Source organism: Epargyreus clarus, unplaced genomic scaffold, assembly GCF_041222505.1.
Source record: "Epargyreus clarus isolate Ecla_fem2 unplaced genomic scaffold, WU_Ecla_fem_2.2 ptg000010l, whole genome shotgun sequence".
NCBI classification, from domain to species: domain Eukaryota; kingdom Metazoa; phylum Arthropoda; class Insecta; order Lepidoptera; family Hesperiidae; genus Epargyreus; species Epargyreus clarus.
The window spans coordinates 12148500-12176448 of record NW_027332218.1 but is presented as its reverse complement, the minus strand read 5'-3'; the positions used below and the strand labels follow the sequence as shown (position 1 = coordinate 12176448).

Genomic DNA, 27949 nt, shown 5'->3' with positions numbered 1-27949 from the left:
ATACGATGTTTTAAGCATTAATTTTAAATGTTATCTCACGGCTTTTGATTAATTATTAAATGTATTTTAATTTAACTTTATTTCATAAAATATATTACTTCCTAAATTATATTAAATCCTGACCAATCAAAGGTCCGTCTTATAAATTGCATATTGTGAGAGATCGCTGTCTTTGGGTTTATTGAGAGTAAAGATACACATATAATATGAAGCGTTTCAATTTAGTCCTCAATGCATCAAAAATCGATCTCAAGTCTCTAACTATGCCTCCCTGTATTGAAAGTTGAAAGTTCCACGGACACACACAATATTGATTCCAAACTTAGAACAGACATCATTACTCCTAATTTAGTTTATCCCTATCCTGACCGTACCCGAGATCTGGCGTCCAGTCCCCCCGAAAACAATAAATAAAAGTCGAAAATCAAATCATACGGGACTACACATTATACAACAGGTTCCCACGGACAAAATTGCACCAAATTGCAGAATGGTTTGCGGGTATACTCGTATTTCCAGGACCAGATATTTGGGCGTGTAAAAACTAAACCAGTTTGGTCGAGTTACTTGATCGCTCATCAATCAGTATGCGGGAACAATTTGTTGTGTAATTATTACTACATTTATGTCATGCCTGTTCTTTGTAATAGCAATTAAAGTTTAACAATTTATTTATATACTTATAGCATCACCTTCATATAAAAAGATTTTAAATACAAGCGTATTCCTTATTACATCTTCGTCTACCCATTCCTGTTCTACAATATAGATAGATAACACGTCTCCAACTCTTGAAATTGAGAAGACTTCACGAGTCAACCAACCCGTAGGCTATTCATACCAGTATCAGCATGATCATCAAATACCTTCCCAATATAGGAAATATATTTACGACTCGGACAGCAAAAATGAATGGTTATTTGGAAGTGACAGTAAAACACAAAATTACTTTTATTATAATTTAGCTTGTCCACATAAAGTTATTTGCGGTCCGTAAAGTAATTAAGTGGAATTATAAAACTAGGCCCACAAAGCGCCCGAAACGGGAAGACTCGTTCAAACAGATTACGGGATTCCGCTGTTTGTACCCAGCTTTAGCGTCTCACCAGAATCTCATCAAAATGCAGACCATTGAAGCTGAAATCTCTTTTGGATTTGACAATGGCTTGTTAATTGTAAACAACTGACCACATTTTTAGGGATCCAAATTGTAAACCTACTTTTTTATTTGCAAAAATAGCAACGCTTATCTCAACTGTTTTTAATCAGAAAACGGTTGGTGAGTAAGTAGAACCGCGACTGGTTCTTTCATCTTCATCATTAACTAAACCTGAATTCGTTACAACCTTATTTTTAACTAAAATTGACCTTATAAAAAGGTATTTTGAAAACGAGTTGTTCTGTTGTGGTATTGTGTTATACATAATTATGTTCTGAATAAAAATATTCGGTATTTTTATTTTAAAATATACCTAGATAGATAATTCGCTTTAGTTCATTCGTATAGATAATACCATAAAAGACCACAAACTATTTTGACACTGGAAAATTATAAAATCCCATAAAGTCAGAGCCACAAAGTTAACAATAATGTAATATAGTCCATGTTCGAGTGTTTCGAAATGGATTACGCGGGATCTCTCTTGTTTGTCCACAGCATTAGCCTCATCAGAATGCAGGGCGAGCGTCCGAGCCTGCGTAATGACTTCCACAATGTTTTATTGCCTGTTATAGCTCATTATTTTGTGAAGCAGAAAACAGGAAAATGCAAACTGAATGCTTAAATTTGAAACTATACCGAGTAACGGAATTAATGAGCTGCGTAGCGGTCAAATGATTTGACATGAAAAGTCTGGGGACAAAATTTTAAACAAAAATTTACTTTTTTTTCTGGGTCTTTAGGTCTTCGCTATTTAGTTTCTTCTGGGTCTGGGTGTTTGTATAATCGCATTTTTATGCGATTATACTCGTACATGAACGCACGATTGTGAACAATGTTAAAGAATTTTAAATTACTTAACGATCTGTTATTGAGAAATTTTTTGGGCTAGGTTATACTTTTTAAAAATATAGAATTCTTCAAAAATAGGTAAATTTATAACCTACTTTCCAGCTTAGATTTCAACGCTTCCGCGATGAAAATAAGCGTTAACTCTATATCCTATTTGGTTCAGTGAAGCCGCCGAAATACGCAGAATATTGTACTTACCTAATCCGTCTCAGTTATAATAGCAATGCTTATAATAGCACGATTTGGGACTACTAAGTCTGTTAGCAGTTTCACTTAGATTTCACCGTTCACGTTCACTTCACAAAATATTAAAAACATTAAATCATAAGTGTAAATCCAAAGATACCCTATGTTTAATATAATTCTCTCTAGTTCACATTAATAACTTAAATTGGAAATTCCCTCACGTAATTTTATTTGCTCGGGAAACCCACGAAACCTTTATGGGGTACACTGAACTATTTCATATCGAAAAAATCTGAATTCGAACTTAAAGGGCGGTATATACAAAAAAACCAATAAGTTTCGGGTAACACTTATTCGTGTCGCGGCATTTCAATATTGTGGGGTCACGTGCTTGAGTCCCGTTTTGTTTTATTGTCCCCGAAATTGCCCTACTGTCGAGCAAATTGTAATTGACGCGAAATCTTCGACTGTAGTGTAGAGAGACTAAGGTTAATCTTTTATTACATAAAATTCTCGTGTCACAATGTTAGGTGTCACTGCTCCGAAACGGCTTTACCGATTTTCACCAAATTTTATTTGCATATTCAGTTGGTCTGAGAAACGGCTACTATCTATTAAGTGATAAGTGATAAGTGTTGTTCACCCTTAACATTTTTTTATTTATATGGCAACATAACGTTTGCCAGGTCAGCTAGTAATAAATATTACTTACGTATTATTTAGGTATAAGTTGAGTTTAATTGAGATTAAATAAGTACCGACAAAATGCTTAATCAGTATCACTTTTCATTGTACTTACGTATATATATTTTTACAAATGAAGATTTTTCTTTTAAAAGATCAGCAGAACCTTATATCGGTGCCTACGCCTACCTACAAGCTTTACTAAGCATAAATTTTCATCAGCACAATAAACCGGTAGCTCGTACATTAAGCGTCTTTACATACTGTAATACACACAATAATGGTGATAAAGGATGAAAAATATTCATAAATTATAATAGAATAATCACGCAAGTAGACCATGTTACTAAAATTGCTATGTATTGTATTGGAGTATTGGAAACTCAGTTATATGCGTATTAGAAGTTAATTATCACTTGCTTAAACGGTGAAGGAAAACATCGTGAGGAAACCTGCATACCTGAGAAATCTGAAGAAAAAAGTTTTCAAAGATATGTGAAGTCTACCAATACGCACTTCCACAGCGCGGTGGACTATGGCCGCGATGGATTAGGCCATTCTGAGACCAGTGCCCAGTAGTGGGACAATAATTTGATGATTTGGGTTGATGATGATCATTGGAAGCTTCAAATACTCTTATTATAGTACTTATAGTTTTAAATTTGAATAGAGTAATAGAATTCTTAACTTTTCTTCAAGATCGAAAAAATACTTTAAAAATATTTTACTCATTTCATTTTATCATTAGGTACTTATAAAATGAAATGAGTAAAATACGTTAGTACATAGATGTTTTTATAACATGTTATTCCTACCCGAACAGATTTCATGGAAATACGAAATCGACACCAAGTTCCTAACAACTGCAATACTCAACGCATTTCTTTGTAACTCAAGTTACGGATCTAACAAGTCTCTGCGCTACTCTATTTCAAATGCGTTTGATGTCAGCTAAAGGAAAATCGTTTCATGCTTTATCGTTATCTATTCTTACTATATCAGAGGCTCTGAATCTATTATAAAAATTATAATTGTGACAAAAGTCTAGGGTTTTAGGTTTGAATGCTTTCAGGAAAGAAGTTTCAAAAGCTTTTTAATATTTCTCTGCCAATTTAGAGGACGAATTACTATTCTAATTCTATTAATGTGCTAAAAGCACGACATAGTGAATACCGTATGACAGGTCATGCATATTTTTAAGGAGTATCAAATGAGTGCTCAGTCCAGGTGATAGTAATGTGACCACATTGACCACTGCCACCCATGGATATTTATAATAAATCCCAGATAAGATTAGAATCCTATCTAAGGTCGGCCACAGATCCGTTGCTACCACTGATGACTGAGCTGTTAAGCCCCTGAAAAGTATGTCTTTCGTACCTCACCTTTCAAAGCAGAACACAGCAGCACCTAACAACAGCTGCTGTTATTAGGCAGCAATAGGTGTGGCGGTGGTACCGCCGGAGTCAAACCACAAAGGGTTCTACCACCTGATGCAGCAACAGTATAGCGGTCGTGTTTGGGTGGTTCTTATCACTTTAGGCCAAAGTCCACCGCGATGGCCAAGTGCAAATTGATAGACATCACATACCTTTGAAAACAATTTGTTTTTCAGGTATGCAAGTTTTCTGACGAAGCTTTTCTTCACCGTTTAAGCAAGTACTAATTAATGTGTAATAAGTACATAACTTTGAAAAATCGGAGCCTGGGATTTGAACTTCGGACTCCTCGATAAAGAGGCCGAGTTTCTTAACTTATCACTGTGTTAAATAGTAACGTATGAGATACCAACATACCACCCATTGCAGAGTGGAAACCTGTCGCCTGGTGGTGGTGTGCGCGGTGGTGGCGTGGTGCGCGAGCGCGGGCGCGGCGCCGGCGCAGCTGTGCGCGGCCGCGGCGGAGGACGACCCCCGCGCCGCGCGCTTCTGCCAGGCGCTCAACACCTTCCTCGAGCTGTACGCTGAGGCGGCTGGCGAGCAAGTGCCCGAGTACCAAGGTATGTGTCCGAGTAGTAGGAAGCGTTAAACATTCGTGACTACTATTTGCGTAACCGTGGTCCCGACAATGGCGTCCAGATAAACACCGTGGGGTTTTAGGCGGTAGGAGACTGATATATCCTCTCCGCTGCCTCCGCGGCAGAGGAACCTAGGCTTTAAAGGACGCGTTAAAATTGAATCCAATAGAACCCACGTATCGAGGTGCCTAGTGTAGTCGTATAAATAGTGGTTCAACTCGGCTTCTCTATCGAAAGGTTCGAGGTTCGAGTTTTACTTGCACCTCAAGTTTTTAATTTATGTGCATATTAGAAATCAATTATCACTTGCTTCTAAAACGGTAAAGTAAAACGTCGTGAGGAAACCTATATGCCTGAGAGTTCTTTTAAAAAAGTTCGGTCGAACAGTAATGAGTTGTCGACAATTATTGAAATAGAAAAGGTTCAATAGCACTTGAATAACAAGACAAGAAACGATAAAACTTGAGTTGACATTCATTTGACTGGTATCCCCATTGTCGGAATTGATCTACATATAGCCTAATGTTAATAAACTTTCCAGCCCTCGTCCGCGACTACCCGCAACTGCTCGACACGGGAATGAAGCGGCAGGACGTCGTGCACTCGTTCCTGCGCTTCGGCCGCCGGCGCTGACTGCCCGCGCCGACCCGACGACACCTCACCGACCTTAAACCGTAACTTTCCTTTGTTTACTTTGTCCAAAACGTGCCGACGTTATGATTGAAGTGAAGTTCCTCGCGTGTAAGATACGTTAGTGTAAGGCGAAAAATGTCAGTTGACTACCGAACGCCGTAGAGAACGCACGTGTACTGCTCGCTGCACGATGATCCATTATTTTTGTGTCTTTATTAGACTTGTATTCTTTTTAATTTACTCAAAAATATGTCATTAAAAACTACAAAAAAATGTATTTTTTATTTATCGTTTTTTAATTATTTTTTTTGTTGTACAACCTTCTTACTCGCAATAAAAAAGCTTTTTTGTATTTAAATCTTCATTTAATTTCAAGACAATAATAAAATACACGAAATAGAAAAGCGATGTGTGAAGTCAATTCATGCATAGTGCATGATTTTTTTTCTACATACGATATTCGTTCATATATCGTGCATGCGTGCAAGACGTGCGTTGAAACCTCTCTCTCCAAATTTAACAAGTAAATGTAAGTTAATTATCAGAAGGTACTTACTACTCGAGTATTAATAGTTGTAAGTAAAATTATCGATCTTGTTGTCAACATTTTTCGTCGCGTTTCGTTTGATAAGCAAATATATTTAATGAATATTGTAATGTTTAACAAATAAATAAATACATATTTGTGACAAGCTGACTGTATTTTATTTATATCCTTCAACACCCATTTAAAATTCCGGAAACATTGATTTCCAATCGAAGTACATTAATTCTATATTATATTCTATATAATATTCTATATATGTTATTTCTGGTAAACAAAAAACACGTACTTAAAAAATGTTAACTGTCTTACCAATTAACTGTACAAAATACTATACTACAGTTTGGTAGGAGCAATGAATATAAATTTTAATAAAAATAAAACAATAATAAATATCACTTTACATCTGACATTAGTTAATAAAAGGAGTTTTCATTTCAATATATGTTCCTAGTTTATAAATGTGTGTTTCAAGTAAGTAAAAATAAAAGAAATATAATTTTTCGTGATCCATTTATTTCTCATTTACACAGAATACAAACATTAATTTTACAGACAGACAGACAGACAAACCTGACTTTTCTTTAAGATACTAGTTGCAACCATATTTACTTCATTTCAATGACTTACTTTTGTGGATAGGCCCTGAAGCCTTGAACGCTTAGGAATAAGGCGATTACACACGATTATAATAGGCTGTACCTTACACTGATGAACATTATCATTAAATATTTCATGAAAATCGTACAAAATCTCTAAACAAAATCGAAAATTATTAACGTAAGCATATCAGCACCAGTAACACTAACCGACGAGCTTATAATTACACTATTGGAGGATTAGGATAGTGGGAAGTTTAGCAATATTAGAGAACATAGGCATCAACACACAAACGGCGTTCCACTTGATGGTAAAGATTTTCATTCTTATATTGTTATATTTAAGAATCATCATATTTTTATTGTAAACAATATAAGATTAAGAAATGATCTTTAATTTAATATTGAAGTTTGAAGATTAATCTATTAAAGATTAGTTCAGGGAAAACCAATCAAATAAGATCTTCCCCTCAGCTATTAGCTCTTTTCTCATTTGCACCATTAATTTAAAAATACTTATTTTTATGAACATCCATACAGAAAATGTGTTCAAACGAAAACAACTTGACAGACTTGTGGAACGAACGATATGCAATCATCATGTAACATAAGTGGAACCCCGCCATTACAGGTTATCTATATCAAAGTAGCCCTATTCTACAGACACTCACATTCAGAATAATTTTAGTCCATTTTCATTAAGTTGTAAATAATTTACACAATAATTTAGCAAAATCCAAACGTTCATAATTTACATAGCAAATTTATAACTTACATATTATGTTTCAAAATCATACTACAATATAAAATATCTTAAAACTACCGACCACTAAAAATTTACTTATACAAAAATATAAAGTTAATTAAAAACAAATAATATTTTATTAGAGCTTAGAATAAGTGATGCTTTTACAAATATCCATCATTTAATTATTTTCACTATCAATGCTTAGCGTTAGCATTATAATAAACGTATTTTATTTTTACCTGACAACGGAGAGCAATATTTTTCGAGCGTATGTAATATGTATGTATGAATGTATGTGTCATTCTCTGGTAAATCCTGCAACCCAACCGGCTTCACGGATTTGAACAAAGGTGTCGTTGAACACGCTTAAATAGTGAGAGTAAATAGTTGATTTTTTTGTTTCATAATAATTTCTTCTTTTGAGTAGTAGAAAAAGCGTTGAGTAAGTATCAACAATGCAATTTTTACACACTATGTCATACAAAAAATAAATTCGTATACGTCTTAATTTAGTCAATTATTCTAAAAGAGAGCGAACTAAAACGTAAGTAGTAAGAAAAAAGTAACTAAATTCGTAGCCCCAAGGCATAATTCCGTCATGGAACCCACACGAGACGAGTGCACAAACACCCAGACCCTGGATAGAAACTTAAATTGGTAGTTACCCGGTGATCGAACCTGGTTCCTGACCTCCTGCGTAGCAGACTCGTAGTTATTTTCCAGTATTTTTTCTCTTTTGTCGTAATTTGAATATAATTGCATAATAATTATTACGATAACAAGACTTCAACTAAATGATGGCAAGTAAGTAAATTCTTATTAATTGACTTATTTCTTAAAACAACACGTAAAAAAGGCTAAACATAAATTTGTCGAAATAAACAGAATCCCTACACTGTATACTTTACGTTTCCCCCGTACGTATAATGGGAATACATTACCCAACATATATGTATGTTAAAAGAAAAATGTAAAATAGCGAATAATTTGTAAATTTAAAACATCTCAAAATTCATACAAATATAATATACATTGATATTTACGCTAATTTCTTATAACAACACTTTAGATATTATTTAATTCGTACATAAAAGAAGTACTACTTACAAAACGTATAAAGGCTTGACTTTATAATACAATGACGTTTCGTTCAAGACATTTTAATTTAAACACGCATATTGTTAAGTGCGTATGCATGTGTTTGCACGCGTGTATGCTGAGTGAATATGTCTCTGTGTGAATGAGTCAGTATCTGTATATATGTTGCCGTGTCTTTGAATGTTTCTTAATGTGTGTAAGTATGCTTGCGTGTATAATATATTACGCATGGATGTGCGCGGGTATGTGTTTATGTGTTACGCATATTCAATAATACATATCGATGACCGAACTCATATACATTATTGCATGTGTAAGTGGAGCGTATTTGCATCCAGTATTTTAATAATAATAATCCTTTACAAGCTTATTATTATTAAAATACTTGCAATTGAAGAAATAAAAGTATTACTACTACATTAGAATTCATGCAATTTGAGCATATTTACGTCTTTATATAGTACTTATTTAGTCATTTTTTATTATACAATGTTTACGCTTGAGTATTATACTTTTTTCGTATGCTAAACAAATTCGATGTTAAACACAATTAAACAAATACATAAATTTATTGTAATCAATTTAGAAAAAATACAAGCTAATCACTTTGTGAATTAATTGTAATATAATTACCAATTAATAACCAAAATAAACGTCTATGATAAAATCTGTATATAATAACTCATATTTTAAATCAAAACTGAGCTGCTCAAAAAAAGTCATTCCTTAACCCTTTCAATTTACGGACATAAATTAAGTACATTATGGTTATACATATCCATATTGCACTTGAATAAATCAATTATTACATTTTTTATACTATTTTATTTATTGCAATTATTGGATGATCCGTTGAATTTTATCTGCCACTCTCTATTAAAATGCAAATACAATATTTATATTCTGACGTCAGCTGCACACTGTAATCAACATTATCCATATTGCACTGTTTGGCAGTAAATACCAATTCATCTATAATGTCGTTATTGATGCAATATGATTAGCCATATCCATATTGCATATGACCTTACAATACCTACCTACCATTTATTACGAACACACAAGAATATAAGTATAAAACTGCAAAAAAACACTTTTATTGACTTAAACTTCATGATAACGTATTTAATACTGTGGCAAGAACTGATATGTCATGGCGTTTACTTCAGTATGTCACGTGAACCACATCCCCACCAACCGCGAGAAGGCATTGGCTCTGAAAAATAAAATTATTTTAATTCATATCCCTTCGGGGTGAGAGTGAGATTGCCTAGTGGTTGAAACTTCGCCTCTCCATGAACGAGACGTGTTATAATGTTAAAGAAAAACATCTTGCTGAAACCTACATGTTTTGTAGCAAAGCGTTCTTGGTGGGTGAAGACTACTTAGCTTACTTACATACTTGGTCAGCGCGTCGGCAAATGACCTAAAGGGGTCTACCTGAAGCTAATCGCAGATACGTTATAACTCCTCTAGACTACGATAATTGCTTGCCGTGTATTTATCATTACATCCCAGTATCTAATCTTTATAAACGACGCTATCCAATTGTGGAATAACCATTAGATTCCTGGCTAGGGAAAAAGATTAGGGAGGAAAATTTAAAAAGTTATGAATTAAAAAGTAATGAAAATTTAAAAATACAGTTTTTTTTATTTTATCATAACTCCTTTCATCATATTTCGCTATTTCTTATGGTTTAGAATTTGGCCCAGAAGGTCTATTTGTATAATTCATCCTGTATAGTATATAAGCTTACCTGGTTTTTGTGCGCGTTGTCTTGTAGCATCAGCTGCGTGATGTAGAAGGACGTCAGGGCGTTCCCGCCTAGAGCCGCCGTGTACGCTCTCACTATTGCCAGGACCTACAAACATATTAAGCTATTTATTTAAGGTTCACCAAACACAAGATTCACCATTGGCCCTTAATTTTTATCACATAATATATTGTAATAAATTCAGTATTAACGAAAATAGCATTTTTTATAATAATTTTGAATTAAGCGAGAAAATGCTCGCGGGTGTCATGGCGTCCGCTCGTGTTGTTACACTACGACAATGCATAGAAAAGTTCAAGCAATACGTATAGTCCGCGTAAAACTGCTAGTCCGCTCTGAATATAGAAATGAATCGCGTTCGCAACAACTTCAGAGTGGACTAGTAGTTTGGCGAACTATAACACGCCTGAGAAATGACATTATTCGTTCCGTTTAGCGTTTCAGACAAGTGAAAATATAATAAATCTTAGAATTTATATTAAAACTGGATCACTTTTGGGAATTCTTTAAATATATTATTTTTATTAAAATCATTTACTTTAACATCATGCCATTGCATCATACCTCGCAGGTGAACGTATGCAGGAAGCCGCTGAGTCCTCCCAGTTCGCGTACAGCCGTGGTCTCTCGCACGAACAGTAACCGTAGGGCACATAAGCGGCGGGACGCTCGCGTTCCACACAGGGAGCCCAGCGTGCTGAGCGATACGCGACCCGGCTGACCACACTGGGAACGACATATGTGCCGATATAGTGACAAAACTTACGTGGCATGTACTAAAATAATTTTAATAACGTGGAATGAAATAGGTATAAAACGGGAAACATGACATAGACCGAGATAGTTAATAAAAAAACTAATAAATAACAGGCAGTCCACCGAATTGTAAGTGACTACTACCATAGAAACCTGTAATCAACCACACATAAAATAAGTTTCGTATCTGATGTCAACGACAGATACCCCTGTAAACTAAGTTAAAATGCCTCAGAAAATTGTCCCTTCACGCCAGAAATAGGTATGGCGGTAGTGTTTCTGGAGTACAACCACAAAGATGTAGTAGAATCACATTCTATACATACATACACACATACATACATTTAGGGAAATGCGCAGGGTCGCAATTGAGTTAAATCCATGTATAAACTTACGCTAACCGGCCCATTCATTTTCTCCTCAATCTCAGGCTGTGGCTTGGTGAGCTGCTCCTCATCCAACGCAAAGATATCGTCCTCTTGCTCCGTGATGCCGGACCCACTCGCCTGCGAGCTCGAAGACCCATTCACAGAGTCCATCTTCGTAGGATCTTGCAGGGGGATCGCCGTACCGGATACCACTAGTTGGATTTCGTCCTATTTGCAAAAATAATGTTTATTAATTTCTGCGTCCGTTATTTGTAAATTTTCACGTCTTGTATGTTTGTAGTTCTTTTTTTGTGCATTTCTTGTATTACTTTTTTTATAATATAGGGGTAACGGATGATGGTTGGTACTGCCTACGGCTGCCTAGTGGCTACTGCCATCCGTGAATATCTGTAATCAACCCCAGATAGGATTAGATATTCCTACCTAAGGTCGGCCACAGATGCGCCGCTACCCTTGAGAACTAAGCTGGAATGCCTCGAAAAAGTATGTCTCCCAGAAATAGGTGTGGCGGTGGTGCAGCCGGAGTCGATTCACAAAGGGTTCTACCACCTTCAATCAATAACTTGTTTCTTGTATGTGTTACAGGGGCTCGAAAAAAACATATTTTCCTTTACATATCTCCAGCTCCGCGCTCGTGCCCAGCGAGCTCAGCTGGTGCCACACCTGCACAACAAGCACAGCACCCACCTCGGGCAGGTCGAGATGGAAGGTGGGCGCGGCGAGCGCGGCGGGCTGCAGGCGCCGCAGCTTGTAGGCCGCGCCCACCAGCGCCTTGCTGGCCAGCCGCTCCGCGCTCGTGCCCAGCGAGCTCAGCTGGTGCCACACCTGCACAACAAGCACAGCACCCACCTCGGGCAGGTCGAGATGGAAGGTGGGCGCGGCGAGCGCGGCGGGCTGCAGGCGCCGCAGCTTGTAGGCCGCGCCCACCAGCGCCTTGCTGGCCAGCCGCTCCGCGCTCGTGCCCAGCGAGCTCAGCTGGTGCCACACCTGCACAACAAGCACAGCACCCACCTCGGGCAGGTCGAGATGGAAGGTGGGCGCGGCGAGCGCGGCGGGCTGCAGGCGCCGCAGCTTGTAGGCCGCGCCCACCAGCGCCTTGCTGGCCAGCCGCTCCGCGCTCGTGCCCAGCGAGCTCAGCTGGTGCCACACCTGCACAACAAGCACAGCACCCACCTCGGGCAGGTCGAGATGGAAGGTGGGCGCGGCGAGCGCGGCGGGCTGCAGGCGCCGCAGCTTGTAGGCCGCGCCCACCAGCGCCTTGCTGGCCAGCCGCTCCGCGCTCGTGCCCAGCGAGCTCAGCTGGTGCCACACCTGCACAACAAGCACAGCACCCACCTCGGGCAGGTCGAGATGGAAGGTGGGCGCGGCGAGCGCGGCGGGCTGCAGGCGCCGCAGCTTGTAGGCCGCGCCCACCAGCGCCTTGCTGGCCAGCCGCTCCGCGCTCGTGCCCAGCGAGCTCAGCTGGTGCCACACCTGCACAACAAGCACAGCACCCACCTCGGGCAGGTCGAGATGGAAGGTGGGCGCGGCGAGCGCGGCGGGCTGCAGGCGCCGCAGCTTGTAGGCCGCGCCCACCAGCGCCTTGCTGGCCAGCCGCTCCGCGCTCGTGCCCAGCGAGCTCAGCTGGTGCCACACCTGCACAACAAGCACAGCACCCACCTCGGGCAGGTCGAGATGGAAGGTGGGCGCGGCGAGCGCGGCGGGCTGCAGGCGCCGCAGCTTGTAGGCCGCGCCCACCAGCGCCTTGCTGGCCAGCCGCTCCGCGCTCGTGCCCAGCGAGCTCAGCTGGTGCCACACCTGCACAACAAGCACAGCACCCACCTCGGGCAGGTCGAGATGGAAGGTGGGCGCGGCGAGCGCGGCGGGCTGCAGGCGCCGCAGCTTGTAGGCCGCGCCCACCAGCGCCTTGCTGGCCAGCCGCTCCGCGCTCGTGCCCAGCGAGCTCAGCTGGTGCCACACCTGCACAACAAGCACAGCACCCACCTCGGGCAGGTCGAGATGGAAGGTGGGCGCGGCGAGCGCGGCGGGCTGCAGGCGCCGCAGCTTGTAGGCCGCGCCCACCAGCGCCTTGCTGGCCAGCCGCTCCGCGCTCGTGCCCAGCGAGCTCAGCTGGTGCCACACCTGCACAACAAGCACAGCACCCACCTCGGGCAGGTCGAGATGGAAGGTGGGCGCGGCGAGCGCGGCGGGCTGCAGGCGCCGCAGCTTGTAGGCCGCGCCCACCAGCGCCTTGCTGGCCAGCCGCTCCGCGCTCGTGCCCAGCGAGCTCAGCTGGTGCCACACCTGCACAACAAGCACAGCACCCACCTCGGGCAGGTCGAGATGGAAGGTGGGCGCGGCGAGCGCGGCGGGCTGCAGGCGCCGCAGCTTGTAGGCCGCGCCCACCAGCGCCTTGCTGGCCAGCCGCTCCGCGCTCGTGCCCAGCGAGCTCAGCTGGTGCCACACCTGCACAACAAGCACAGCACCCACCTCGGGCAGGTCGAGATGGAAGGTGGGCGCGGCGAGCGCGGCGGGCTGCAGGCGCCGCAGCTTGTAGGCCGCGCCCACCAGCGCCTTGCTGGCCAGCCGCTCCGCGCTCGTGCCCAGCGAGCGCAGCTGGTGCCACACCTGCACAACAAGCACAGCACCCACCTCGGGCAGGTCGAGATGGAAGGTGGGCGCGGCGAGCGCGGCGGGCTGCAGGCGCCGCAGCTTGTAGGCCGCGCCCACCAGCGCCTTGCTGGCCAGCCGCTCCGCGCTCGTGCCCAGCGAGCTCAGCTGGTGCCACACCTGCACAACAAGCACAGCACCCACCTCGGGCAGGTCGAGATGGAAGGTGGGCGCGGCGAGCGCGGCGGGCTGCAGGCGCCGCAGCTTGTAGGCCGCGCCCACCAGCGCCTTGCTGGCCAGCCGCTCCGCGCTCGTGCCCAGCGAGCTCAGCTGGTGCCACACCTGCACAACAAGCACAGCACCCACCTCGGGCAGGTCGAGATGGAAGGTGGGCGCGGCGAGCGCGGCGGGCTGCAGGCGCCGCAGCTTGTAGGCCGCGCCCACCAGCGCCTTGCTGGCCAGCCGCTCCGCGCTCGTGCCCAGCGAGCTCAGCTGGTGCCACACCTGCACAACAAGCACAGCACCCACCTCGGGCAGGTCGAGATGGAAGGTGGGCGCGGCGAGCGCGGCGGGCTGCAGGCGCCGCAGCTTGTAGGCCGCGCCCACCAGCGCCTTGCTGGCCAGCCGCTCCGCGCTCGTGCCCAGCGAGCTCAGCTGGTGCCACACCTGCACAACAAGCACAGCACCCACCTCGGGCAGGTCGAGATGGAAGGTGGGCGCGGCGAGCGCGGCGGGCTGCAGGCGCCGCAGCTTGTAGGCCGCGCCCACCAGCGCCTTGCTGGCCAGCCGCTCCGCGCTCGTGCCCAGCGAGCTCAGCTGGTGCCACACCTGCACAACAAGCACAGCACCCACCTCGGGCAGGTCGAGATGGAAGGTGGGCGCGGCGAGCGCGGCGGGCTGCAGGCGCCGCAGCTTGTAGGCCGCGCCCACCAGCGCCTTGCTGGCCAGCCGCTCCGCGCTCGTGCCCAGCGAGCTCAGCTGGTGCCACACCTGCACAACAAGCACAGCACCCACCTCGGGCAGGTCGAGATGGAAGGTGGGCGCGGCGAGCGCGGCGGGCTGCAGGCGCCGCAGCTTGTAGGCCGCGCCCACCAGCGCCTTGCTGGCCAGCCGCTCCGCGCTCGTGCCCAGCGAGCTCAGCTGGTGCCACACCTGCACAACAAGCACAGCACCCACCTCGGGCAGGTCGAGATGGAAGGTGGGCGCGGCGAGCGCGGCGGGCTGCAGGCGCCGCAGCTTGTAGGCCGCGCCCACCAGCGCCTTGCTGGCCAGCCGCTCCGCGCTCGTGCCCAGCGAGCTCAGCTGGTGCCACACCTGCACAACAAGCACAGCACCCACCTCGGGCAGGTCGAGATGGAAGGTGGGCGCGGCGAGCGCGGCGGGCTGCAGGCGCCGCAGCTTGTAGGCCGCGCCCACCAGCGCCTTGCTGGCCAGCCGCTCCGCGCTCGTGCCCAGCGAGCTCAGCTGGTGCCACACCTGCACAACAAGCACAGCACCCACCTCGGGCAGGTCGAGATGGAAGGTGGGCGCGGCGAGCGCGGCGGGCTGCAGGCGCCGCAGCTTGTAGGCCGCGCCCACCAGCGCCTTGCTGGCCAGCCGCTCCGCGCTCGTGCCCAGCGAGCTCAGCTGGTGCCACACCTGCACAACAAGCACAGCACCCACCTCGGGCAGGTCGAGATGGAAGGTGGGCGCGGCGAGCGCGGCGGGCTGCAGGCGCCGCAGCTTGTAGGCCGCGCCCACCAGCGCCTTGCTGGCCAGCCGCTCCGCGCTCGTGCCCAGCGAGCTCAGCCTGGTGCGCCACACCTGGATGATAACCTTTTTTTAGGGTTCCGTATCCAAAAGGTAAAAACGGAACCCTATTACTAAGACTTCGCCGTCTGTCCGTCTGTGCATCTGTCACAGCGCTACATCTCCGGAACCGTAATAGATAGACACATGACATTTTTACAGGGGATGCATAACGATTTCCGGTATAACAACAAATACTAAAAATAAAATAAAGTAAAGTAACATGTTTTTTCGGATTTTTTCGGCGTTCTTCGATCTAACCTGTTAACCATACTAGGAAGACGGTTGAAATTTTTACAATCCGTTTACTACTATAAATGTTATTAAAATAAATACAAATAAGAACCATAAAACATATTTTAAAATAGTATTTGAATTTTATTGTACGCTGGTGTTATATCATACATCATCACCCCAACGCCATCTATTATTGTGTCATATAACTAAGTATTGTTGAAAATAATAAAATGAATTAAAATAAGTAAAAAATAATGACCATTTCGTGGTACGGAAGCCTCCATGTGCGTTCGACTCATACTTGGCGAATAATTTATTTATACAGTTCCGTTAATACATCTAAAATCTGTGAGGTATTCTTGTAGTATTTTACAAATAAAAATCCGTATCATCATTTTAGTGGGTACAAGGCCAGAGAGAGACACATAGATAGACGAATTAGTTTTATAGCACCTCTTTAGTTGCGTCGAGGTTTAAATTTATTCAATTGAAATCCTATGACTAAATTATTAACGTTTATGTATTCGCAAGTTTAGAACGAATAAAAAGCATGTAACTTGCATATACCATAGATTAGTAAAGATACTTCGCCACCTTGAAATTGAATGAAGCCACAAACGGCTTACTAGTAAGTTCTTTTTTTGAATTCTTGACAAATAAAAACATTTTTAGAGAAAATTTACGAATGAATAACTGTAACTGCGTAATTTACATAATAAATAAATAATTATTTCAAATATTTTAGGGACATTTTAGCACGGAGACGTGGCAAAACTTTTTTACGCAACTATTTAAATTCTCAAAACTGGGTACATTTTCTTGTTAGGAGTGAGTTATCTTTACTAATCTATGGCATATACATACAAATTCAGACTAATAGTTTAATTAATTAATTGCGTAATTTACCTGTGTGAAGGCGTGTGGCGGGGCTCCATCGGCCGGGCGCAGGTTGTGCGTGAACACTTGCATGTGGGCACGACGGATCGCTAGGGCCTTAGCTGTCTCCACCTGGTCAAATATCAGGTACAAAACCAATCAATAATCGAACCAATGGTAGAACTTTAATTAATGGCCGAAGGTGGAAAAACTCTTTTTGGAACTGTACAATTCTATAAATAGTACATTGTGCAAATACCATGTTTTGGATTGAAAGTTGGACTACGGTAGGTAGGTAAAGGCCACGCCAAACTTCAAGTCTGCTCTGAAGTTAATGCGCGCAGGTGTCAGTCAGAAAGCCAATGCGGTGGAACACAACTACAAGCATATACTGCGTAGCAACTTAAGGGCACACTAATGCGGCTATGCCCCCGCTATTATATACAATTTGCTATTGCGACACGACTCTTTTCTATATTCGGAGCGGACTAGCAGTTTGGTGCGGCCTCTGATGGTATTCATTACACACAATCGATTTGAAATAAAGTATTTTCATTTTACCTCACATAACGACCAATACCCCGACCGACCGACTGAATGGCTCAAACCACTCAGTCAATCTTTTACTAAAGTACATAATACAAAAATGCAAATATCTCACATCTTCAGCCTCATCGAGTTCTAACACACATGCGTCTTTGTCGGCAGCGAGCTCTAACGCGGGTGGTTCATCCCCCTCTGCTACCGGGAGGGCCCCGCCCAGCTCCGGGACAACTGAAAACAATACAGCGCTTGTAGCTCAGTGGGGCTCATGATCAAAAACGTATCGTTTGCTCAGCCACAAAACGCAAGTCTATCCAAACAAAGAATAATAACTAAATTAAGGCAAAACCTTAATTGAGTTATCATTTTTTGATTTGATAGACTGAATTCTCATTATGATTGTTCATACAAATAAGACGAATTCAAATGACTCGAATAGTGATAATAATTATAATCATATACATTATCATCATTAATTACATAAGTTTTCGGAAGCCACGGCTTACAGCTCCTTATGCCAACCGACAGCCGATTATAAATTTGCCCAACAACAATATTACAGTGAACTATTGATTTCCCCAAGATGTTCTTTTTTAACGTTCGAACCAATGATCTCATTGACATTCGAGATGAATTCATTCATTTATTTCATTCATTGACCTCCCTGTGTAATAACGATTACTTCACTTACTAATGTCGTATCCATTTGCAGATTTATTAGCTGAGAATGTGTCGAATAACGCCTTCTGAATCTCCAAAGCTTCTTTGTCATTTTCTGATGCCTGCAAATAAAAAAAAATAAAGAATGAGAAACCAATTTTATATATTTTGTAAAAAGCAGGAACGTTCACGAATATTTTTTTTTCTTATTCAAAAATATGAAGATATCAGTTGTAGGATAATGTAACAAAAACTATTTGCATCCAATTAAGTATTTAACTGAAAATTCTATGAAAGGCATAGCAATACACATTTTGTAATTCATGTCTGCTTGTTACGCTCCAAGTGATAGACGGATAGGCATCGCAAGCTTATATTATTATATTAAGTAACTCAATCTTATATCAGATCTTGTGTGATTACAGATATTTTATTTGCCTCAGTGATAGCTTAATGGTAATTATCACTTGCTTAAACGGTGAAGGAAAACATCATGAAAAAACCTGCATACCCGAGAGATTTATATAAAAAAATCTCAAAGGTACGTGAAGTCTACCAATACGCACTTGGCCAGCGCGGTGGACTATGGCCTAATCCTTCTCATTCTGAGAGGAGACCCGTGCCCAGCAGGGGACAGTAATGGGTTGACGATTTGCCTCAGTTACAATACCTACTTTGATCCGGGGCGGGGCGGGGGGCGGCAGAGCGGCCAAGCGCACAGCGGTGCCGCTGGCGAGCGCCATCACACAGCGCTCGCCTATCGCTATCTGCGTTTGCAGGTTGAACAGCGCGTTCGCTCCCTGTTCACATGGGGAGTTAAATGTGGTAAATTTCCGCAGTTTGATAATAGATGGCGTTGCTTGTATATTGGATCACGCTATTGATTTTTTTAAACTTGACTTGATATTGACTTGAACGCATGGGTATTATATATATACTTAAGCAATTGTTATCCTTGACTTTCTTATTTTTTTTATAATATAGGAGTAGCAGACGAGCATGCAGTCCACCTGATGGTAAGTGGCTACTACCGCTCATGGACATCTGTAATCAACCCCAGATAGGATTAGATATTCCTACCTGAGGTCGGCCACAGATGCGCCGCTACCCCTGAGGACTAAGCTGGAACGCCTCGGAAAAGTCTGTCTCCCTTACCACACCCTTCAAACCGGAACACAGCAGCGCCTAACACTGATGTTATTAGGTAGAAATAGGTGTGGCGGTGGTGCCGCCGGAGTCGAACCACAAGGGGTTCTACCACCTTTAAATTTAAATTTTAATATTAATGTAATAATATTATTATTATACCTGCATGTATGTATTAATGATTAAAAAATAGTTTATGTGGCCCTACTTTGAAAATGAATAATTTGAATTAGAATTTGAACAGTAACATAATTTTTTGTATGTTTCATTTGTTACGTTATAAGACATACATGTACTGGTTTAAAGTGGGTGTATGAAATTAATGTTTTCGTTTACCTATATTCCGCGTACAACATAAGTTCTTAAAAATGACATCACCAATAAAATCAGGGGGCATAAACGCCTTTTAGAAGTAGCGGATATGAATTACAGCAGGGCACGAATTCAAAAAAAGATAAAATATCGATTTTTCATTGAAAAAAAGCAACTTTCAATTTATTCAAATTTACTTTAGTTTGAAATGTACAGAAAAATAAAATCCAGTCTCGATTTTAATCCAGATTTTAGTACTAAACAAGGTCCTATACTACTTTAAATACGTGGTTAAGGTTACCTGCATCCTGAGTTTAGCGAGAAGCAGCTTATGTAATTCGTACTCCAAGAACGGCAGCTGGTCGGAGATGTCCCGAGCACCCGGCTCCGCCGCGGGAGGAGCCCGACGGGCTCTAGCGGCTATACATAATAAAAAGTATTGAAAAGCGGAAGCTTTGGTATAGTCCGCGTCAAACTGCTAGTCCGCTCTGATGTTGTCGCCAGCAGGTGTAGTCATACAATTTGCTATGGCGACGCGATTCATCTGGAGGCATGGCAGTGCCTCCGCCAAGTCGAGCCAAAAAAAAACAAAAAAAAAATTATATTCAGAGCGGACTAGTTTTATGCGGAGTATACTTAAGAAGTCATAATTCTTAGCCGTATTAAAATAGAGTGAATGTGTCAATTAAAGAACAAGAAAAAAAACGATTACAAAATAAAACATAATAAAAGTTAGGTCAATGCACAATAAATTAAACTGTTACAAAACAATAAATATTACGCATTACATATCATACTGTATTAAATAGATATATTGTAATTAAATAAAAATAATGAGATTACTCACCGACTGCGGTAAGCGTGACAGCCTTCGCGTAAGATACAAGTCTGCTGGGTTTTGCGCAAGTGGCTAACAACACCGTGGGTACCCGGGCTCGTCTGTACAAAGAAAAAAATGTTTTAGTATTATTATGAAACATCATTATATTAGTATTGTACATCAGAACGGCTTTGATATAATTTATCGCTATATCAGCAGTAACAAATGGAATGATCCGAACTAAAAGTACGGGTACCTACTAAAAAACAGTAAAATGCTACAATGATCCGCCAGATATTCATTGCACAAATGATAATAATTAAATAATTATAATATACCTACAATTACATACACTCGATTTAAAATATTGAATAAAAATGTTACAAAGAGTATTAAAAATATTGTTAAAAAAAGTTAATCTAAGCGAAGTACAAACGTGACGTAGTAAAAAAGGGTCCGTTTATAGCCTCACCGGCACCCGCCGCAGGTGGCGAGCTCTGCGCGGTAGGGCCCCGCGCCGGGCGAGTACGGCACGTGCGCCACGCTGCAGCACTCCGCCTCGCTCTCCTCCAACGCTGACTTCGTGCCGTTTGGTACTGGGTACACACACCGTTTCTTTTTAATACCACTTCAGGCACAGTACAAATATAGATATGAATATGAATGGATATGGATATTCCATATTTCTACTGTGCTTTAGGGTTGAGAGAATATCGGCCGCTGTATAAACGGAACATTAACATTATTTCACTCTACGAGGATACATTAAACGAGTACGGCACGTGCGCCACGTGCCGTACTCGTTTTAAAATGCCGTTCGTTCGTGCCGTATGGTACTGGGTACACACCCCGTTTTTTTATAAGAGAAAGAAAGAAAGAACTTTATTACGTAATGCATTGTACACACACATATCAACAACAAATTATTTTAATTATTTACAAAATATTGGGATATAGGTAAAAAGAAAACTTAAGATAGATAAAATGGCAACACAAACGAATAAAAATATAATAGTTAATAACATTTTAGAGTTGAGAGAATATCGGCCGCTGTATAACAGGAACGTTTATTATGCAAGGATAATTTTCAAAACGGTTAGAAATTAGAATTGAGTAGACACACACAGTTTTATTTAATTAAAACTTTAGGTTTGAAAAAATATCGGAAGCTGTATAAACGGAACTTTAACATTATTACACTAAACGAGGGTACATTTCAAAACAATGGTTAGAATATAATTCAACAAATCATTTTCCTAATTTCCCCAATCACAAAACAGAAGTAAAAACTTAAAAAAAACGAAATTTCTTTCGCTTCTTTTTTCAAAGAAGATGTATAAATTAATATATATTTTGTATATATATTTAATATATATTATTTACTTTATAATTGTCAGATTTAGTTCTACTAGTCACTGAGATCTGAAAACTGTACATATCGATATAAATTAATCACCAATTAACACCTTTTATTGAAAATCAATTACTTAATTTACGAAATTGTAACCTACTTGTAATAGGAGTTTCATCAGACGTAAAGTCGCAGTCTAAGTTGATGACTGCAGCGGTACCCGAAGCTGATAACACGATAACGTCCTCCCTGCCGAAACATATAAATATAAAAAATACGTTAATGCTAATCAATGTTAAATTAGTTATTATTTAAAAATGGTTTCTATATTGAAGTCATTTTCACGGTGGCACCATGGTCAAACCAAGTTTCATTTTCAACAGATACTCTGGAAGTATCTCTCGTGGTTCTAATTCGGCGGCACCACCGCCACACCTATTTCTGTCTTATAACAGCAGTGTTAAACTCTCCTGTATTCTGAAGGGTGTGGTAAGGGAGACATACTTGTCCGAGGCGTTCCAGCTTAGTCCTCAGGGGTAGCGGCGTATCTGTGGCTGACCTCAGGTAGGAATATCTAATCCTATCTGGGGTTGATTACAGATGTCCATGGGACACGTGGACTGCATGCTCGTCTGCTACTCCTATTTTATAAAGAAAAAAAAGATTAGTACGAATTCACTCCATCTCACCTAACGGCAGCGCGTTCGCAGTAGGCGAGCACGGCGGCGCAGCGCAACGCCCGCGCGTGCGCTCTCAGCTCGGTGCGTAGCTCCGCCCACCAGGCGGCACGTGCCGCACTCTCCCCGCCGCCGTCCACTAGCTTCACGGACCGTGCGCATACCGTACCACCTGAAATATATGATTAACTTCTAACACCGCGAATCTCAAAAAATGGTCATTAAGAGTTATTAGCCAGACAAGTATATTGGCTCAGCCAAGTACCCAGTAAAAATTGCGCGTAAGTCAGTGTTTTTTTTTTATATTGAGTTGAGAGGTGACGAGCACTAGAATTTTTTGCTCTCCTGAAAATTTGGTAATTTTGAGATCAGCTATGTTAGAACTTAAGCGACAATATCTGATTAGAATGTCAAGACTTATTTATACCACGCTTTTATTAGCTTGGCCTGATGTATGTAACGGAATCTTTGAACTTGAGTTTTACCCACTTTGAACGGTCCGATTAATTTATAATTTTGAACAATTATTAAGAACCGATGAAAGAATATAAAATTTCGCAAGAACAATACGTCCTGTTTTGACTCATTCAATAATTTACGAGCGAAATTTGCAAAATAAAAAATAGCGGTAAGTTAAATACCAACTAGAAAAAAAGATGATTTTCTGGTCAAAGGTTATTTACCAAGTACTCTACTTACGTACTTCCCATGACAGAGGGCACCCTTGGTAAAATATTTAGGGCCCGTACCAGACATAGCACAAACATTTGAACACATATTTGAGAATACTTGTTTGAACACAATGAAGCACGGGTATTTGTGTATTTGTTCAAAGCTTGCTTTAAATATTTACACTTTGCCATTTGGTGTTGGTTTTTCGAGCGTTCAAACTTTAAATATGTGGGGAGCCTGGTACAAATAAGTGTTCGAATGTGTGAGCAAAGTCTTTGTTCAAATATTTGTTTATGTCTGGCACGGGCCTTTGACTTTGCGGAACATTACCTACCAATATGAACAATGAAACCGGGCGGATACTCCGTCATTGTAAGGAACGGGTACTCCAACATCTCCAGATTGTTGCTGTTCATGGATGGCCGCAAGATGGCGCCACCGGCGTTGCCAGCTGACGCGTTAAGTGAACTGCCTAAAATATGAAATATCCCATTTAACAAATTGGATTAATATTGAAGGAAGCGTCTCTAGTGTCATACTTTTAAATACCAACAAATCAAATTCTAAAACCCTTGGGCTCTTTATATGGCATATAATATTATACCAATATTTAAACACCGCGTTGCTTAAAATAAAATTTAAAAAATTGGCCCATTTTAATTCCTATAATGGCGATCGCTTTGCCATTTATGTGTGCGTTCATGGTGCCACATGTAATATAATAGTTCGAATAAGTACAGAGGGCGATTTTATACCTGGGGACGACAGTATAACTGGCTTCCAGCGAATCTTAACACGGTCACCTGTTAGAGATTACCAGAAATAAGTGTGGTAAAATTTCTGCCGCAGACGAACCATCTATGCCTATATATCATTGAATGAAATATCTAAACATACCTTTTGGAGTAACACTGAGATCAGAATCCGACGACCTCCGATGTATCCCCATTGGCGTTGAGGACGAATTAAGCGAGACATTTTGTACCGCAGCCGTTGCGCTGCCGACCGGATCGCGACCGCCGTACGACTCGTGGCGGGCGTGCCGCGGCGATCCCTTGTCCCTCTCACACTTCTCCCTCTCCCGCTCGCTCCTGTCAACATCGCACGCTGCATGCGAGTTACCACACACGCTAGCACTGTTAGTCTCACCCTCACGCTTCTCCTCAACACCCACTACGTCTAAACTCTCCGCGTGATCTAAGCTACTCTCTGGCAACGATGGTATGGTCTCTAGATTAGGTGCGCCGCTAAGTATGGGATGGAAGTGTTGCAACACTGGCGTGTTCTGAGTTAATTTGCATGGAATGACAAAGTTAGGGTCTATCTCTTTGGACATTTTGCGCGACTCGCACGGCTCCGCGTTCGAATGTACGCTATCCTGCCTGATCAGCTTCTTTTCTTTTTTCTCTTGAGAAGGCACATTATTTGATACCTTCGGTACGTCGTCAATTATTTCCTTATTTCTAGCTTCTTCTACTTTCTCTAATTTTTCATTAACATCGTCAAAGAATTTCTGATCGTCCGATTTACCCAATCCGGGATCAGGGCTCGTGGGTATAAGCAAGGATTGCACTGTATCAATTAAAATAGTTTCCATTGCCGTGTGAACTAACCCCGTTGGTTTTAGACCACATTTTTCTTTCTTAAGAAATTTGTGATCGTGGTAATGTCCGTCATCTTTGCCGCTGTGACTAGACGGGCCGCTGAAAGATGTCCGAGAAACTGGTTCTGAACCTATATACATGGATACTTTAGCAATATCCAATTCATCGCTTTTGTGAAGACGAGTGTTAGGATGAAACCCCTCTTTGTCGAGACTTAATAAGTCTGTGTAAGAGAGGAAGGGAGAACCCAGCACAGTCTCACTAGGCGCTTTGGAGGAAGTGACGTCGGAAGCAGAACCTGGTTGACTCATCGGGGGTTTGGGGTCCGCATGCTTTTTCTTTGGCAACAGGGAGTAGTGCGATAAGCTTTTAATCATGCTGCTTTTGGAAATCTTCGAGATTTGTCTCTTTATCCGTTTAGAAGAGCGATAAACAAAACCCTTCTTTTCAATCGGGGACGATGGGGCGCTAAAGCTTTCAGATACTTTTTTGTGTGCAAAAGGATTATTTATTTTTATAAAATGGTGGTGATTATTTGATTTTACACACTTATCGATATCCGATGTTGATGTTGAAACTTCCGCCCTCGAAGGGCTCCTTTCTACTTTAACATTCTCGCTATCAAGCTTTTCTTGCGTTTCGGTCGTTTCAATATCGAGTTTTATATTCGGTACTTTTTTCTCATCGTCAATTTTGGTATCGAGATTTTCGGAATTAGCAATTTCGAGCTCTGATAATTTCTTTTCCATCTGAGCTATGAATTTTGGATCAACGCCGTGACTAAGCACTGATTGAACTATAGAACTTGTAGTTTCGATTGATTCTTTATCATTGGATTGGAGTTCAGAACTTTCATCTTCTTCCTCGGAGCTAGAATACATTTCTGAGCTGTCTGCGGATAATATGGACGACACTGAACCATAAGAATCACCTTGTCCTGGCAATGTTAAGAGATTTTGACTTCTGAGTACCATTGGAGTCGTAGGACACGACTCCGAAATCTTACGTTCAGGAGCTGGTTTCCCGTCATCACTTTTTATATTTTCCAACGAAGAACAATGTATTTCTGGTATATTTAATTTCAAATCAGCGTCTATATGTTTTTTGTCCTTGTTGTCACTTTTAACGTTATTATCATCAGTGACGTTCACTGTCGGTTCAGATTCACTAGTTCGTCTCATAGGTGCAGGTGAGTGATCTGAGTCTTGACTCTCTGTAATGCAAGCGAGGCTCGTATGGGCATGTATCACCGATCTGCCGAGAATGGATGCCATAGCGATACCTTCGTCTTCATTAGTAGTGACTTTTCGAATCTTAGGTGTTTTCAATCGTTTCAACTTTCGAAACTCGTTCCTTATATCAGACAATGAAATACGCGACATATCTGACGAATTGGATCTTATAGATATTTGATCTTCGCGTAAATCTGGCACATCTCGCACATCCGACTTTCTTGCTCCACGTCTCATGTTAGCGAATCTTTTTTTAAAGAAATTAGCTTTGATCTTTTTGATAGTTTTAATTGGGCCTGGAGAGTCAGGATCAGAATCCTCTGCTCGGTTCAAAAGTCTATTTAGGTCTAGTTGGTCTTCAGTGAGATGTTTAAGGCTTTTCTGAGAAACATAATTATCTTGAAATATGGATACATTGCCGCCGTAACTTTTGATGCTGGATTGACGAGGCAAATCATAGCTCTTTTCATCCTCATCTATGGTATCTGGTTCATCCAGTAAAAATGCAGTACTCGGATGGAGAATACTCAACAGCTTCTGCAGTTCATCTTGATGATTCTGATAGTAATTATTCAAATCAGTAATATTTTCGTCGTCGGTCACCAAAATGTCCAAATACTTTTTTAATTGTCTAAATATTTGATTACGACAGACCAGACAGGGACAGACACGACAAACCATGCAAAGAAAAATCATAAGTATTTGTTTATTTATTTATTTATATCGATCTTAGCTTATAGTGTACAAAAATATCATATACGTCTAGATTCCGTACGAAACATGCGAAATGATTTTATTGATGTGTGCGTGACTGTCGCTCTGTACGTACAGTCACGTGTGTATGAATGTGAGCGTTGAATGAGACCACAGATAACACTAAAGAAAGCAAAGACAACACCCTGATCAAACATTTACCAATCTAGACATATATAATATCTGTGTTGGATACATTATGTTACGTGTGCAGTGACAACATCGAAAAAACATAAAGCTTGCCTTGTTGACAGGTAAAACTTCTTGCTATTTGGCACGAAATCAAAAGAAAATGCTGATTAAAAATCTCTCTTAAGTATATATATTTTATTGGCAAAAGATACTTGAAATTGTATATTCAGATTAGATAAACGTCGCATTATTAAAAAAAAAATGATTGCTTTAAAATTGTATTTTTTTATTAACTGTCATTTTCAAAGTAATGCTATTTGTTGAGTATTATGTTGTTTATTTTTAAAGTTGATATTATATTATTAATAAAAATAAATATTTACTACTAATATTATAATGTCACATTTAAATCTGTAATCTCTGTCTCTCATCTGTAACTTCCCAGATAAGATTACATTCCTACCTGATATCGGTCACACCAGCGCATAACACTGCTGTTATTAGGTAGAAATAAGTGTGGCGATGGTGCCGCCGCAATTGGTTAAAAAGTTGCTAATTGTTGCTACTTATACTTATACTCGTTAAAAGAAATATAAGATCCTTTTCAATACACCCCACATCTATCTGTTTTTTTCGTACATTCTTAACATTGTCATAACGTATATGACGTAACGTCAGGGTCAGAGTAACTGCAAGTAATTCAATTATCGTGCCCTTATAGGGTTTATACTCACTGCTGTGTGTAAGACGGCATGTTAGTTGGCTGACTGGGCAAAGGCAGTGGCGTGATGCTGACAGCTGTCCCTGTAATACACATACACATTGATACATATCATACCTGTAATAACACAGGTATAGTTATCGCCAAACTGCTCGTCCGCTCTGAAGTTGTTGTGAGCATAGTGAGTGTAGTCATACAATTTTCTATGGCGCATTTCTATATTCAGAGCGGACTAGCAGTTTTACGCGGACTATACATATAGTAACAAATGTGAAGCTAGATGTCGTTAGTATACAATGTTTCTATCCTTTGTATTTCAACTCTGAAGGCATCACCGCCACACATTTCTGCATAATAACAGCAGTGTGAAGCATTGCCGAGTTTCGGTTTGAAG

At 41.6% G+C, this 27949-nt stretch overlaps 2 protein-coding genes across 3 annotated transcripts in view; one reads left to right on the top strand and one right to left on the bottom strand.

Moving 5' to 3' along the window:
• Window positions 1-6223, top strand: part of MS (myosuppressin) — a 31815-nt gene extending 25592 nt beyond the window's left edge. For both annotated transcript variants that reach the window (XM_073077482.1, XM_073077481.1), the window contains exons 2-3: window positions 4690-4880; window positions 5440-6223. In XM_073077482.1, the coding sequence (XP_072933583.1) occupies window positions 4690-4880; window positions 5440-5531 (283 nt within the window). In that variant the 3' untranslated portion in view covers window positions 5532-6223. The remainder of the gene's footprint in view (window positions 1-4689; window positions 4881-5439) is intronic.
• Window positions 6224-8916: 2693 nt separating this feature from the next.
• Window positions 8917-27949, bottom strand: part of LOC140745554 (uncharacterized) — a 29968-nt gene continuing 10935 nt past the window's right edge. Inside the window, exons 6-22 of the mRNA XM_073077480.1 lie at window positions 27569-27638; window positions 24011-26580; window positions 23448-23585; window positions 22454-22613; window positions 21925-22013; window positions 20886-21009; window positions 20441-20532; window positions 19895-20013; window positions 18810-18935; window positions 18167-18257; window positions 17594-17706; window positions 16963-17064; window positions 15694-15834; window positions 11449-11649; window positions 10862-11023; window positions 10280-10384; window positions 8917-9736 (exon numbers count right to left, since the gene is read on the bottom strand). Of these exons, the coding sequence (XP_072933581.1) occupies window positions 9686-9736; window positions 10280-10384; window positions 10862-11023; window positions 11449-11649; window positions 15694-15834; window positions 16963-17064; window positions 17594-17706; window positions 18167-18257; window positions 18810-18935; window positions 19895-20013; window positions 20441-20532; window positions 20886-21009; window positions 21925-22013; window positions 22454-22613; window positions 23448-23585; window positions 24011-26580; window positions 27569-27638 (4454 nt within the window). The 3' untranslated portion in view covers window positions 8917-9685. The remainder of the gene's footprint in view (window positions 9737-10279; window positions 10385-10861; window positions 11024-11448; window positions 11650-15693; window positions 15835-16962; window positions 17065-17593; window positions 17707-18166; window positions 18258-18809; window positions 18936-19894; window positions 20014-20440; window positions 20533-20885; window positions 21010-21924; window positions 22014-22453; window positions 22614-23447; window positions 23586-24010; window positions 26581-27568; window positions 27639-27949) is intronic.